This window comes from Heloderma suspectum, chromosome 1 (genome assembly GCF_057233095.1).
Source record: "Heloderma suspectum isolate Gila_16-S chromosome 1, 16-S_ref, whole genome shotgun sequence".
Classification (NCBI taxonomy): domain Eukaryota; kingdom Metazoa; phylum Chordata; class Lepidosauria; order Squamata; family Helodermatidae; genus Heloderma; species Heloderma suspectum.
Window position 1 is genome coordinate 338,208,163 of NC_139458.1, and position 15,789 is coordinate 338,223,951.

The 15,789-nt window shown below is 41.3% G+C and overlaps 1 protein-coding gene across 2 annotated transcripts in view; it reads right to left on the reverse strand.

The window, feature by feature from the left end:
• Nucleotides 1–15,789, reverse strand: part of HBS1L (HBS1 like translational GTPase) — a 56,108-nt gene that overhangs the window by 19,255 nt on the left and 21,064 nt on the right. For both annotated transcript variants that reach the window (XM_084827588.1, XM_084827587.1), the window contains one exon: nucleotides 3,513–3,621. In XM_084827588.1, coding sequence (XP_084683714.1) covers nucleotides 3,513–3,621 — 109 coding nt within the window. The remainder of the gene's footprint in view (nucleotides 1–3,512; nucleotides 3,622–15,789) is intronic.

The following is a 15,789-nucleotide window of genomic DNA, read 5'->3' on the forward strand; positions in this document are numbered from 1 at the left end:
TGAGATTGTACCCCAGTACTGCTTTTCCCACCCTTTTGTTGACTGTGAGTGCTACTCCATTTCTTCTAAAGGATTCTTGCCCACAGTCGTAGATATGATGGTCACCTGAATTAAATTCGCCCATGCTTGTCCATTTTAGTTCGCTGATTCCCAAGTTGTCGATGTTCAATCTTGCCATCTCATGTTTGACCACCTCCAGCTTACCTTGATTCATTGATCTGACATTCCAGGTTCCTAAACAATATTGTTCTTTACAGCATCGGATTTTCTTTTCACCACCAGACACATCCACAGCTGAGTGTCCTTTCGGCTTTGGCCCAGCCAGTTCACTCTTTCTGGCACTACTTGGAAATTCCCTCTGCTCTTCCCCAGTAGTATATTGGACACCTTCCGACCTGAGGGGCTCATCTTCCGACATCATCTCTTTTAGCCTTGCGATACGTTCCATGGGGTTTTCTTGCAAGAATACTGGAGTGGGTTGCCATTGCCTTCTCCAGTGGACCACATTTTGTCAGAACCCTCCACCATGACCTGTCTGTCTTGGGTGGCCCTGCACGGCATAGCTTATGGCTTCACTGAGTTACGCAAGCCCCTTCGCCACAACAAGGCAGTGATCCATGAAGTGGCCTTACTCAATTACTCTCAAATATTTCAAATATCTTTTCCCCTATCCTCCAAGGTCTGACAAGGGAGAGTTGTGAGCAGTGTTTTTATTTCTCACGTGAAACAGTCAGAACATGCACATATCCAGTAAGGGAAATTTAAAAAGAAGTGGTGGTTGGTGGACACATGTGCTGAGGTACAGTGGATGATAAACTAAAACAATAAGGTGGAACAGGTAGCAGGAATGCAACACACATATACCGAAGTTGGGGTCATAAATATCGCAACTCCTTATGATCATTCTAAACATCTGTTTTGGCAGGAGATGGCTGATTTCAATCTTGAAATATAGTCTATCACTACAGGGTTTCTTGCTTGCTTGCTTGCTTTGCATCCCCATAGTCCAGGTTTTAAATTAACAAAGCAAGAGTACGTATTCAGGATCTCAGCAGCTATGGCATAACTAATCTATGCAAACCAATCCTGCTATGCACTCTTGCTTAAGAATATACATTTAAATTCCTTGCTAGACAATTAAGGTTCACTTAGTCCATTATTCTTTGTAAGAATCCAGTTTCTCATGGGTGGCCATGAGAAATTAGGTTCAGCAGTAGACCACGATCTAATTTCTGCTCACCCCATGCCACAATATCAAAAAAGTAGAAGCATAAAATGGGGGTGACTTTGTATAGTTAGAGCCTATACTCAAACTCAGAGACAGTGTCAAATTCCATTCTACAGGTCCCTGTTCCAACTCTCCCTGGAATCTTTGTTAAGCAAAGCAACCTCAATTCTGAGATTGAACACTCAGCAAAACTGAAACACTCCCCAGTTGGTCTCCATTTCTAGCATCCATTTTGGGTCCATTCACACTGTTCAGCTAGTGTAAATCACTGAAGGTCTTTGTTGCAGCTGGTGGAATATATGAAATTAAATAGGATGTCTGTTCTGTAAATTCATTATACAGCTATAGATAACTATTTTACTCTGTAGGCATCAATTTTTTGCAAGGAAAAATACAGATTGCACCAGATCACTGTGAGAAAGGAGAAGTGATTTCACGGAATCCACTTGATATTATGACACCATCAACTCAGAAAAAAACTAAATTCATAAATAAAAAGTATTATATACAAATGCACTTCTAGTCAGCAACCTTTGCAATGAGTGCAGAGTATTTCCCCTCCAGATGACCAAAGCTCAGTCATTGGGGTTATTTTAAAACTTTATCCAGCCTGACTGAACAGAAAACTAAACACATTCATGAGAAAGATACTATATTACAATAAACAGCATAGCTGGGCTGGCCCTCAGTCTATCAACTTCAACTGCACTAGCTCTAAACCCAGTAATTTTTCATAATCTGCCCAATGTGTTTTGAGGTGCAGCCAATAGGAAACTAACTGGTCTCAGAGTTTCACCTTTCTGTTTCATGTAACATTTGAAGACCCCCAAGAAGGAAATGCTTAAGGGGGAAGATATATCAAACTAGATTGTAAACACTGCCAGTTTTTTTCTTCTCTGTCTACTCCCTGGATATCAAACACCAATCAAGGTAAGAGGTTTGTTTGCCAGCAGCTATTCAAGATCTCCAAACACTGAGAAAAGGAGAACATCCTGAACAAGTTCCAGAATACTATCAGACACATTCAAGTACCATTTTATATCACCCATCGGTAAAGATTATGGGTTGGATCCAATGGGGGCCTTGCAAGGGCAGCCCATGGCCCCCAGCAGCAGCATGTGCATGGCCCCTACCGCTGGTCACACCCCTTTCAGGAATGAGAATTGCTGCTCGTTTGAGCACTTGCCCCCGGAAGCACTAAACTGCGACTGTTAAAGATAGGGGCCACGCATGTGCCAGCCCTGGGCTGCCCATACAAGGCCCCTGCTGGATCCAACCCAAAGTCTCTGTATTTTTTTAAACTTATATTACTATGCTTATTTTTTGGATGAGCTGAGCTGGAAGACTTATTGATTGTATTCCCTTCTTCTTCTTCTTCTTCTTCTTCTTCTTCCAAACTTGATGTAACAACAAGGTTTATTATTCCCATACTGTAGGAGCTAGCAATTGGTGGCCTCTTGGCAAAATTTGGGTTACTGGGATATACCACCTGGTCCACCAGAAAGCAACCCATGTCTACCTGCTCTTCAACTTTGCAGAAACAATTCTTCCAGGAAATGAGAGGGGCAGGAAGAGAGAGGCAAAGGTGTTAACTATGAGAGGCTGAGGTGGGCAAACTGGCTTGGAATTCCCCACTTCCTCCTTAAAATGCCCATCCCACGAATAACTAATTCCTAACCACCTTAGTCTGTGGATACAGGAATGCTAAGCTTCCAGTAATATTAGATGAACACTTTTATAGGTTCCATCTCTGGTATGCACTAGTTGGTAATGTAACTCGAATGTAAGGCAGTAATGTAACTCAACACTATTTTGTAAGTTGACATGTAGGGCACGTGAAGGGTAGTTGAGCCCTGACTCATGTGGAGTGAGCATGTAGAGGATTCCCACTGGCAGTATGGCAGACATGGGTCTACACATGGATGCAAAAACTCCGCTTTTTTCTCTCCTCTCTGAATGATTACCCTTCAATTAACTTATCTAGCAATAAATCAGTTTGCAAAGTTATTCTTTTTAAGTAACCTCCAGAAAATGTAGCACTCTATGAAGCAGCTAGATGTTCTCTCTATGCTACTCAGAGTGAAAGGAGTTTTTAAACTCACAAATGCAAGACACCTTCTTCTGAAAGTAATTATGAGTCAAACAAGGAGCCATGCTGTTTGGTTTTGTGGCATATGTAAGTCTAAATCTCTGTAAAAATAGACGAAAAGGAAAATCTTGCTACAGGTGCACAGTTCTGGGGGAAGAGTGATGCAAGTGTACCTTGAGAGGGATGAAGGCTTACCATGGAACTTCAAACCCAGTAGTTTGTTTCTTTCCAGATACAGTCATTTTCGTAACTTTTGGCACAATGTTGGATTCAATTCTAGTTGTCTGGGAATCTCTGACTTTTCCTGGCATGAGGGAAAAAAAATAATTTATAACGTAGGAATAGAGCAAGCAGCCTGAATTCCTAGTGTAGTCAACTGTGTTCTCAATAGACTGACAATAGATAATTAATTTTCATCCTTAAAAAAACACTAATTCCTAATAGAGATGCAAGTCTAATGCAAAGCTATTTCTGCAACAATGTAGACTATACCTTTGGAAATTCTGAACTTGTTTCTTAAAGATCTTAACCATCTTGAGCTTTTAGAACAGGAATCAATGGAAACCAAACATTGAAAAATTAAAATGATTCTGTGTATGCATCTTCTTTCTCAAAATGTGCCCCAAACTTGCAGAATCTCGTGTCCAGCATGAAATTTGGCATGCTAGTAATAGGCAAAAATCCAACATCACGCAAGCAGAATTCTGCTTGGGCAACAGGATGTCCCTCTCCTCTCCTCTTCCTGCAGCCCCTAGCATGCTTTCCAAATCTGCTTCAGAGAGTCCCTCAGCCCTCCAGAGCAGATTTTGAAAGCGTGTGTGTGGGGCACGGGGTGGGGTGGAATTACCCCTGCCCCATTTTGCTAGTGGCATCCATTCTGTTGGCAGAAGAGGTTCGTTGGATACCAACTGAAGTTTTTATTTTAAAAAAAGACGGAAACTTCCCAAACCTCAAGTTAGGTGTGGTTCTCATTTTTAACCTTACATTTTAATTAGTTATCGAAGCTGCATATTCGAATTTGTTATTATAACATACTTTAACAATCTCCTTCCCTCTCCTGCCTCCAAATGATCTCCCAGGTAACTGCACAGTCTTTATCCTTTAATTCATATTTTCCAGAGTTAGGATGCAAAGCATATAAATGCAAAGCATTTTCTGAAACTTACCCCTACAGTCAAATTATCTCCAACATTCATGCTGTTCCAACCTTCAGATTTCTCCAGTCCTTTAAAAAAAAATCTTCAAAACAAGTGTATATTTGGCCAATTTGCATAATTTATTCCAGTCATGAGGTGGTATTCAACAGTGCCATTCCACTGATGGAAGTTCTGTCAATGCAACTGGGAGATGGGTGATTCCCATCTCCTGGCACACTCTCAAAATCTGTTCCAAAGGGCTGGGAAACTCTCCGGAGCAGATTTTTGAGTGGCGCAGAGGGCTGCAGTGGGGAGGAGAGAGGAAGAAAGTCCCATTGTGCTAGCAGACCTCCGCTACCTTGACATTGGATTTAAACCCTAGAATGTGGCTCTCCTTGGATCAGATTTCATTTATTTGGCCCAGGGCACAATAGCCATGAGACTTCCATGATCTCTCTCTTCCACCCACATTACTTGGTTCTCCTACTTAATTTGTGTTGTGGACTATACCAATGGTACATTTCAAGAGTACAAGAGGCTTCACGGGTTAACAGAACATACTGAACAAGATACATCAGTCATTGAACAGAAGTAGGGAGCCATTCCACCCACCTACACTGCTTACGAGATTCTCCTGCCTGATGAACTGGGGTTATCACCCATGCGTGCGGCTGGATGTGGACTCACGCAAAGTTACACTAGCCACTCAGAGACGTTCAGCTCCTTACAAGTTGTTTTTGAATAATTCCCCAAGTAAGAACAATGAGTTATTTAGAAAAAGGTTATTTCCTAAATAGAAATTACAGAAGGGGATTTCCAAGTAAAAGCTCTGTTGCTTTCAACTACTTCTTTATAAAGCTTAAGAGCCTGTTCACGCACTACCATTTCTTGTCAAAACGAGCTGTCCAGTGCCCCCAAGTAGGCATCCACATTTACCATATTATAAAGAACCAGCCAGTCACAGTTTCAGACTGGCAGCAATTTCCATTATTGCAAAAGCCACAATAACCAACGAGGAGCCACCTGTCTCACACAGTATGTTTATCATGCAAGCACACGCTTGTATGAACAAAAAATGCTTTGTGTTAATTTAGAAAAAGCATTTTAAGATGATTTTAAAGGGGATGTTATCCCAACTAAACACAGTATTAATTTAACATATATACCAAGAAAATTGTTCTCGCTTTCCCTGAAATAACCAGAAGAGGAAAGGCCAGCTAGATCTGTTTCGGTGGAGCATGCCCAGAAAAATGCAAACTCTTCCATAAGTATTCAAGTATACTAACCTTCAAAATCATCCTTTTAAATGTTTGTGTTCTGTCAATAAATGTCTGAACTGGAAGTAGACTGGTGCTTCGCACATAACGGAAAATGGACTAACATACTCACATGTTTGGAACAGGTGTTCTAACAGATTCTGTGCAAATCTAACACACATAACATCTGTTTGCCCCATGCAGTCCGCACAGAGGTCAATAGATGCATAATGCTGCCAGGCTTACAAACAAAAAAGCAAATCGTAGTTGTACAAAATCCAACCTTGCTGTCTGTAGCTGGAACTAAGGGTTTCCTTGAGCTTTCTTTTTAAGGCATGTGACTTTTCTTGTTTCTTCACTGTACAATTGTAGTACTACTCGAGTTATCACAAAATTTTGTGTAACAAGTAAAACACCAAGGGCAGTACTCAATGGGGTACAACTGCTACTGGAAATTACGTTGCACTAGCATAAACCACTCTACTTTGCGTTGGTGGCTGAACCCCATTAGATACTGCCCCAAATAAAGATTTATCAAGAAAGGACAAAACAAAACCTTCCCCAAGCTACCTGTCCTATATTAACATGAAGATTCAGGGAAAAGAAAACATGCAGTTACAGAAGCATAGGGAGGAGCAGATAACACCAGGCAAACATCCCAAGAGGAATGGGAATCAAAGCTGTGTAAAATGTAACTAGAGCAGCCAGCTCTAATACATGGCTTAATATGCACAGTTCAATTCCATCGCAAGCATTGACTAGGTCTGCATAACAAGACAACCCATTGTGGATGGCAAGCCACGGTGAGTTGTCATGTCATGCAAATTCACACGACAACAATTAGACTGTTTCCCGCAGGGTGGCTTGTTTGTAAGCAACAAGCCACCTTAACAACCCATGGCTTGTTCTAGTTGTTGTTCAACCCATGATGGGCCGGCAGGTCATGTAAACCCAGCAACGATTTTGACAGCTGTCAAAGATAGCTGCAAGTAGTGTGAATGGGTGCGAAAAGCAGGTGGCTTGTAGATCTATGTGAAAAGGACTTGCTGGGGACTGGTGCAAGTGGGGATCCGAAGCAGGGCACCCCCAAGGGTCAGGGCAATACCTAAAACTCCAGGGATCACCTTGCTAAGGGGGTGATCTTGACCTCTTTTCCCCACTTGTCAACTGTCAAAGGCTGCCAAATCAGCCTATATATAGTCTTGTCAATTAGCTTGTATGTTTGACAGCTGAAACATACAAAGTGTCAGACAAGGTAAGCCTGTGTATTTTTGACAGTCAACCCAACACCACCAAAAACAAGAGCATTTGCACACAAAAGATTGTTCAGCCCCATTTTGTGCACTATTATTTTTTTAAAGCTGGGAACCAAAACCAGGGTCACCGTTCCCACAGGGAGGGGGGCTTAATGGCATACAAGACAGGTTCTACTGCCAAGTCCCCTGGGATACCTCCCTGGAGGTGGCAGGAGGAATGATGGGGAAGGAGAACAATCCATGGTTAGCCAGATCGTCTGTCAGGGTCAACATGGGTTGTTCTGACAACAATGCATACTGCCTGGCTTCGCCAGGGTGGGCTGTCGTGTCATGCAAACTCAGCCAATGTGTCAGGGATTATTTGTGCATTTAACATTTTGTTCAGTATCCTTCCACAGAAGATCCCTGTTCATTTGATTCTCACATTCTACAATAACCACAACTGCGTTTGTGGCGTTTTCTTATTCAACGTATCTTGCTAAATGACTCCAAAGTGTGTTTCATTGACAATCAGGGAAAATGTTCTGTGATGATATGCACAGCTTCCTGACCATAAATAGGCATGCAAAAAGCAGTGTCAGCACTAAATGTGGGATAGCCCTAACAACATTTCTCTACTAACCAGTTAACCTAAACTGAAAGTGTATGCAGTCCAAGGTAACGTTCAACACAATTAATAGAATTTCTGTTGAGGCTCTGGTTCGCTATGAGTATGTAAAACTGAAAGTACATGTTAACGAACAGGTACTTTTACTGCAATTTAGTCATGTTTCCAGAAATGAAATAGTATCAAGACATCAAACTTGACATACCAGAGGATGGTGCTATTAACCGGCCAAATTACCAATATGCTAAATCAACTATGTATATATTTTACAAAAACACAACTAAACTAGAAGTGTGAGAATCACTACCCTAAATTAATGTGTCTGCAACTACTTGCCAGACAATTGCTTCTAAATAGGAATGGCATTACATCAAAAGGAGATAATGCAGATATGGCTGTTCTACTCTAAGAGAAAGTGTTTTTTCCATTCTTTAAAACATATTAATGGTAGTTTTGATTTGAACAAATACTGATAATAAAAATAAGATGCATGAAACGTGTGTGGTGTTGGACTTGACTTATGATGTAACTACACAAACAAAACGCACAAGAGCCCTATGAAGATGTTACTTGCAAAATCCATCAACGCGAGTACAAAGGGGCTGCAGGGATGTGCGTTCAACCCTGGCCCCAAAGGCACATGGCTCCATCCAGCCATTCATGTGTTGAGGAATAACTTTTGCATCAGGAAGTCTTTCCATAGCCATATGCTCCCCAGGGGATTTAGAACCTAAATCATTCATTCATTCATTCATTAAATTTATTGGTCACCCAGCCACTCTAGGCGATTTACAACAATAAAAACAGTTCAAAACAATAAAATTCAACATTAAAAACATATTTCTAAAATTACCCTAACCCACCCCAAATGCCTGCCTGAACAATCATGTTTTTAATGCATGGCGGAAGCTAATTAAAGACCGGGCATGGCAGAGTTCCCTAGGGAGGGAGTTCCACAGAGAAGGCCCTGTCTCTCGTCCTCACCAGCCTAGCTGTCCTGGCTGATGGGACAGAGAGAAAGCCATCCGAGGATGATCTTGTAGAACGGCCTATCTGGTGTTGCTGGAGGCGCTCCTTGAGATAGGCTGGGCCAGAACCATATAGGGTTTTAAAGGTCAAAACCAACACCCTGAATTTGGCCCGGAAAACAACTGGTAGCCAGTGCAGCTCCTTCGGCACTGGAGTGATGTGATCTCGCCGGCAGCTGCCTTTAATCAGGCAAGCCGCTGCGTTCTGTACCAGCTGCAGCTTCCAAACCGTCTTCAAGGGCAACCCCACGTAGAGCGCATTACTGTAGTCTAAATGACAGGAGACCAGGGCATATACTACCGATGGCAGCAGATGGTCAGGAAGGTAGGGGTGCAGCTGCCGTATCAGATGGAGTTGGTACAGCGCTGTCCGGCTCATAGCTGACACCTGAGCCTCCATGGACACCTGGGAGTCTAAAATGCGGACCTGGTCTTTGAAGGGTAGCTGTACGCCATTCAACACCAGGTCAACATCCCCCAACCTCCTCTTGTCTCCCACCAAAAGTACCTTGGTCTTGTCAGTGTTCAGCTTCAGCTTATTCCTCCCCATCCAGCCACTCACCATCTCCAGACATTTGGACAGGGATTCTACGGCCAACCTTGGTGAAGATTTGAACGAAAGGTAGAGCTGCGTGTCATCCGCATACTGATGACACTGCACCTCAAACCTCCTGAAGATAGCCCCCAGCAGCTTCACATAGATGTTAAATAGCATCAGGGAGAGGATGGAACCCTGTGGCACCCCACAAGTGAGCGGCCACGGGTCCGAAACCTCCTCTCCCAGTGCTACCCTCTGGTACCTGCCGGAGAAGAAGGGCCAGAACCACCGTAATACGTTATCCCTCAACATGTGACCAGCTGGGAGGAACTGTGCAACCTCAGGGGCAGGGCTAAACACGCAGGCCGTTTGTACTCACATTGACCAATTGCACATGTAACACCTGCACAGGGCTATGGATGCCACTGAAAACAGCAGCCCGTCAGTTCTCAGCCTCATACTATACAAAACTGGAGAAGAAGACAACCCAGGCTGCTGGTTTTGGTGCAAGTCCTACACATCGTAAAATGTATAGTTCTTCTAGTTATGTGTTTACATATACAGCATGTGTCATTAAAATATAGTCCACCTTGCCCTCCTTGATGAGGCAACAGGCATTATTCATCATGATTATGTCCCATGAAAGCCCTCTTGGAATCAATGAGCAGAAATCTAGTCTACATTTCAAGGTTTCCAGACCTAATTAAGGGCAATTATGCTCTCCCTACCACCATCCAAGACCTTTGCTAATTATATAAAAAATTAAGTGAAGGGCAGTTTTCTAGCTCATACGTTTCTGCTTCTTAAATAATAAGCTGCTCATACTTAGGAAAATAAGAACGGGCATCTTACTATTAATAATTCAGCCAACTTAAAAAAGATTCTTAATTTGTATGTATCTGATGGCAAATTTAAATGTAATCAGAAAACCAAATACTACTTTCTGTGATGCTATTATATTTAGTGCTGCTTTAAAGAAAAAGAAAAAAAGACAAAGCTCATGGGAAATAAAAGGAAATTAAAACATGTTCTCCTTTGCACATGTAAATGAGGTAAAGTTAAAGATTTCACACAAATTTGTTCAAAATAAAATGTGCTGAGAATGCACACACCTTTTAAGTATACAAAAATAGACAGACTACTTGTAGCTCCTGAAACTTAAAATAGCAAATTACTTATTTTATAAAGCCCCATCCACAGTGTACTTGGCATTGGTTTGGGAATGACAAATGAATGGAAAAATGAGCCAGCAGTCTGAAAGTTTCAAATTAGGATCTGATGCTAGTATCTGAATTAGGAAAATAAACACCTCAACTTTTCTAAGTATTAAAGATCCACCCATTAGCTGTTTCTTTTGTCGTGACCAGATACGAAAATCCACGTTTTGTGTTATATAAACCCCTCTGTGATATTGCCTTCCACAAGCTCAGTCGTTGATTGCAATTGTGTACTTGATGCATTTCCATCAGTACTCAGAGTTAATAACCTTGAACAGCCTTCCCCAACCTAGTGCCCTCCAGATGTTTTGTAGTACAGCTCTCAGCATTCCTGACCATTGGCTATGCCAGCTGGGACTGATTAGCTATTGAAGGCCAAAACATCTGGAGGATGCAACTTGGGGAAGGCTGACCTTTGTAGCAGTTTTTAACCAAAAGACTTGAAGTGTATAAACACCAAAAGCTCCAAACCTTTTACATATATTAGGAGTAATCCAACAAATTGGGTTCATCAATTTATACATTCCTGAGTAGTGACATTTTGGGATTCCAGACTATGTTTATGAATACACTGCAAACCCCTTCACAAGTTCACACTTCTTGCTTCAACCGTTATTATGTATGTTTGCATAATAGTTTTTTTTGTAGTATGGAGAACTATTATACATAGATGTGTACTCAGATCAGTTTAGGTTTTAAAGCATTTTTATAATAAAGCAATGTCTGTTAATAATCTGAAACACACATATATGTATTCACTTGGTATCTCTTTTAGTATCTGCTGGGGGTCTGTGTGTGTTACAACTGCAGCATCAGACCTGACCCTCTCTGCATACCCAACCTCCGTGCACTTGTCAAACATGTGCGTAGTGCACATACAGACATGAATCCTAAGTTGTTCCTCTGTTCAGGTGAAGGAAGAACAATTTCTGCCAACTCCCCCTCTATCAATGGCTCCCAATATCATATCAAGCATGATTCCCAAGGTATCCAACCCCCAGGAGCAAAATTTCAGGGGGCAGAAGGAAGGGGGGGTACTATAACCATTTCAAGTTGAAAGATCGAGAATCAGAAGTTGCAGGATCTGTCCAGTATCTCACATAACGACATAATCACTTACTAATGCTACTTTTCACTTCCATAGAGTATGGATATAATTTTGTTAACAAACACTTATCTAATTAAGAACCGCAAGTAGTATCCTTGTAATAGTAAGATCAGCACACTCTAGAAGAAAAATCACTTACTTTCATACAAGCATGGTGTGGTACAGTATGTTTGGCGCAGATTATGGTTTAGTGTATGAGTAGACAATCTGGTGGCCTCCATATGTTTAGGACTACAACTCACAGAATGCCTGATCATTGGCCATGTTGGCTGAGGTTGATGGAAATTGTTGTCCAAAACATATGGAGGGCACCAAGTTTCCCAACCCCTGGTTTAGTGGCAAAAATACAAGCTAACTTAACTAAATAGCCTAGAACACTGGTTTCCAACCTTGGGTCCCCAAATATTGTTGTACTAAAACTCCCATAATCCCTTATCATTGGCCATGCTGGCTGGGGATGTTGAAGTTGTAGTCAAACAACAATTGGAGACCTAAAATTGGGAACCATTCTTAGAGCAGCAATCTTCAACCTTTTCAGATATAAGACTGCAGTATGGGAACCACTTCTGATTTTTGGTTTTTTTGTATCATAACCATTTATCTCCTTCCCTATTCAGGGTACTGATATACAAAACTATATTTTTAATAGATATAAAGAATCACATAAAGTATTTTTTTCACAGGTGCAGTTTGTCTTGCTGGGTAAAGAAACACACCTAATATCTCCTTCTACACAACAATTAAAGAATTAAACTTATTTTCTTCCCTTTTGCATCTCCTTATCTCTCTTTATCTTCCTTACCCCCAACTTTTATAAAGGAATCAAAAACAAAAAGGATGTAGAGGTGATGCACTTGTCTTTCTTGAACTATCAGTTCAAGACCAATGGCCTTCAGGACAGTCAACACATGGATAAATAGAAGCAGAAGTACAATTAAGGTAACATTATGAGGGTACAAGGGTACATGTCATGCAATATGGATGATAGTGAAGGATATAGTCTGAGAAGCCTAAACAACCCTTCTATTTTTCTACTACATTTCAGAAAACCAGAAGCACGGATCACAGAAATGCTTTCTTACTTTCCATGTAAGAAGAAGATTCACTTTTTTATTTTTAAAAACACTAAGTGTCCAATCCTAAAGCCAGGCAATGGCCAGCTAAGGGCCGCCGGATGCAGTGTAAGCACCTCTCCACCAGTAGAGAGGGAGGCCTGCCAGCGAGACTCACTTATGTCACCGGATGCCCACCGGTACACCCATGGATATTCTACCAATGAGGGTGGGTGCAGAAGCAGGGCATTTGGGGGGACTGAGGATGCAAAGTCCCCTCATTCCCTCAATACTTGCCCCAAAGGACTTTGCAATTACACCAGTCCTGGAGCTTGTGTAGTTAAATCCCTCCCACTGAACTTAACTGGAGGGAAATGAATGAACACATAAACAGCAGAAAAGAGGGAGTTAATTCCCTCCCCACCCATCTCCTGCAGTGAGCTGTTAGAGACGTAGGAAGTAGTGATGGCTCCAACACTCTCCATCCCCACCACCACCCGATTGTGCTGTAATTTTGTTTTCCTGCTGCACTTTAGATGTAGAGAGCCAGCTACAGTTTGCCAGTCTCTTTTATTGGTATGCTATTTTAACCTTAATTTATATGCAAAAATGTCAATAACAACAGTGCCATGTTAAAAGGACATTAAAAATAGTGAATAGTTATTTTCACATTCTTTGCTATCTAAATGTGTTAGCAGTAACACATTTACAGAAAGAAACATTTGAAATCAAAGTGTGAAGCTGCTAACACTGCTTTGAATCTAATTTACAAAACACAATACTAAGCTGTATCAATGCAGAAGGTTGATTAAGCATACTGAGTTTATCAGCACTCAGTAGCTTTCGTGATATTAAATATTAGCAATTTAATGCCCAATAAGAAAAGGTTGCACACCTCCTAACTTCTGTACATTATACATACAAACAGCTACTAAGATGCTTGTCTAAAAAGAAGCAATCCCATACAGTGCATATTTGAGCAAGGTCACAGAATTTACACAGGGCAATGGATGATAAATATATGAAGGTTTAATGGGGGTAAGCCAAGAAGCATGCACAGGAGGTTGCTATATTTTAAAAAAAAACCTAGTGTCATAGTAGCTGTTGAGCATTTGGTTTAAAATAAATGAAATGTTGAATTATAGTTTTAATCCTATGCATGCTTATTTGTGAGCAAGTCCCACAGAAGTCAGCAAAACCTCCTGGTGGTGATTAAATATGCATAGATCAGATTAGGACCCAGTTCACACAAACAACATGGTTTGTTAACCATGGGTTGTTTGTGAATGCATGGGAGTGAGTGAGCATGCCTGCTTCCCACCTGCCTGCATGCTTCTGCTTTCAATTAACAACCCATGGTTTGACGTTGGGTTAAGTCTAGGTTAACTCCTAAACAACCCAGAGTTTCTAGGTTCACGCTTCGTGAAACAATTCAGGAACAGGGCTTTCCTAGGTTGTTAATTGAAAGAAGAAGTGGTGAGCAGGCAGCGTGCTCACTCCCATGAGCCCGCAATTCTTTGGTTAAACAACCCAGGAATTGACTATCGCCAACCTGTAGAGAAAAATGGATGGCCTCATAGCAAGTCCATGTACCTAGTTTCCCCACCCAGCAGTAGCCACTGAGCAGTTTGCATTCTAGTTAATAAGACTTGGGGATTAGGCACCAGTTGTACAACACAAATAATACAAGCAGAACCCCATACTAAGCAGAATCAGTGCTACCCTCAGGAGTTTTAACTAGAGGTGCTTCGTATTTCTGGCATTCTTTCAGAAAAGGTAGACCTCAGATCTATAAAACTGACTCAGAATCATATGCTTCTGAATGCTAGGGGCAGTTTCCACCTTCAAATTCATGCATCAACCAAAATATAATTGCAGATCCATTCTCACCTTACAAATGTAGATCTTTATATATGAAAGTATAATTTGAGAAGCAACCATGAGGAGTTTTTCCTCTTTAAACCTCTTTCATTACAAAGTTTAGTTTGGCCTTGTAGCTTTAAGAAAAACCCTCACTAGAAAGTTGACAAGTCCTATGAACAAGATCCCTAAAACTTTTCATACATACTGTTGTATCCATCACATGCTTCTGATGGAATTTTAAACTTGCTCAGATTTCCAGTTGCCAGAAGCAACCGCTTTTACTTCTTCAAAATATGTTTCAGATTTTACAGCACTAAGCTAATGTCCCCTGTCTCCATAAATTTGCTCCAGTTTTTTACCAATGGGGGGGAGGGGGGGGGGAGAGAGAGATATCATGGCAGTTCATGGCACAATGGAGCAGTTTCACCCATCCCTAGATAGGACTGCATTTATGCCTCATGGTGCTGGTACAACACAAGTAATCACTTCATTGCGCTCACACTACAGTGAATCTGAATTGTACCAGTGCAAGATGTGTATGTCATTCTGCTAAATTCAGCCCAAGATATGGGATGCAAGAGGAGAGGTAAAGAGAAGGGGGCACAAGAAAATGACAAAATGGCCAGCTTTGTCAGCATCCTACCTACTGTGTCAGATTCAAAACAACTGTTTAGGTTTGCACAACTCTGTCAGAAAATGTGAGTGCTAAGAGTGTAAATATGAAGTACCTTTATAATGGCTCAGACCACTAGAATGCTGCTCATCTGAGCAGCTTCAACTCTCCAGTGACTCAGACTAGATTAATTCCTGCCCTCGGTGGCCCTGTAACAAGGCTTAAAAAGGGACTTTTTGCAGGCAATGCCTGCACTCATTGTGCTGTAGCCCCTGCCTGCAGTTTTTCCCAACACAAATCAAATATCACCAGAATTCTAACTGCATACTCCGTATTTCACCACAGAAACAGATTAAAATATGCTTCAGTGTTGATAATGAAGGCTTGATCCACTTTTTAAATCATGGGGCAGTATTAGAAGAATTGCTAAACTGAAGTATTTTTATATTAAACCAATGGAAACAATGTTCTCCTGATTTAAAAGAAACTAAAAGAAAACTAAAAGTGTCATATTTGGGCTTGACACATGGTGTCAGGCATCATTAGGAAATACTGAATTATCTACACCCAGGGAGGGGGGGCTCAGATATGTTTAACCAAACACAAAGCTGTATATTGAATTTATTGGACACCTAAGAAAGTAGGCAAAATTTTAAAAGTCTAATCCAAATAGCTAGAGATTGGAAATATTGGGTGCAGAGATTGTAGCCTTGTAAAAATGTACATCTGTACAAGAATTTTAGGAGGGAAATGGTGAAGTGGTGCCAGTTCATTTCTGAGTAATTTCCAGTGTATTGT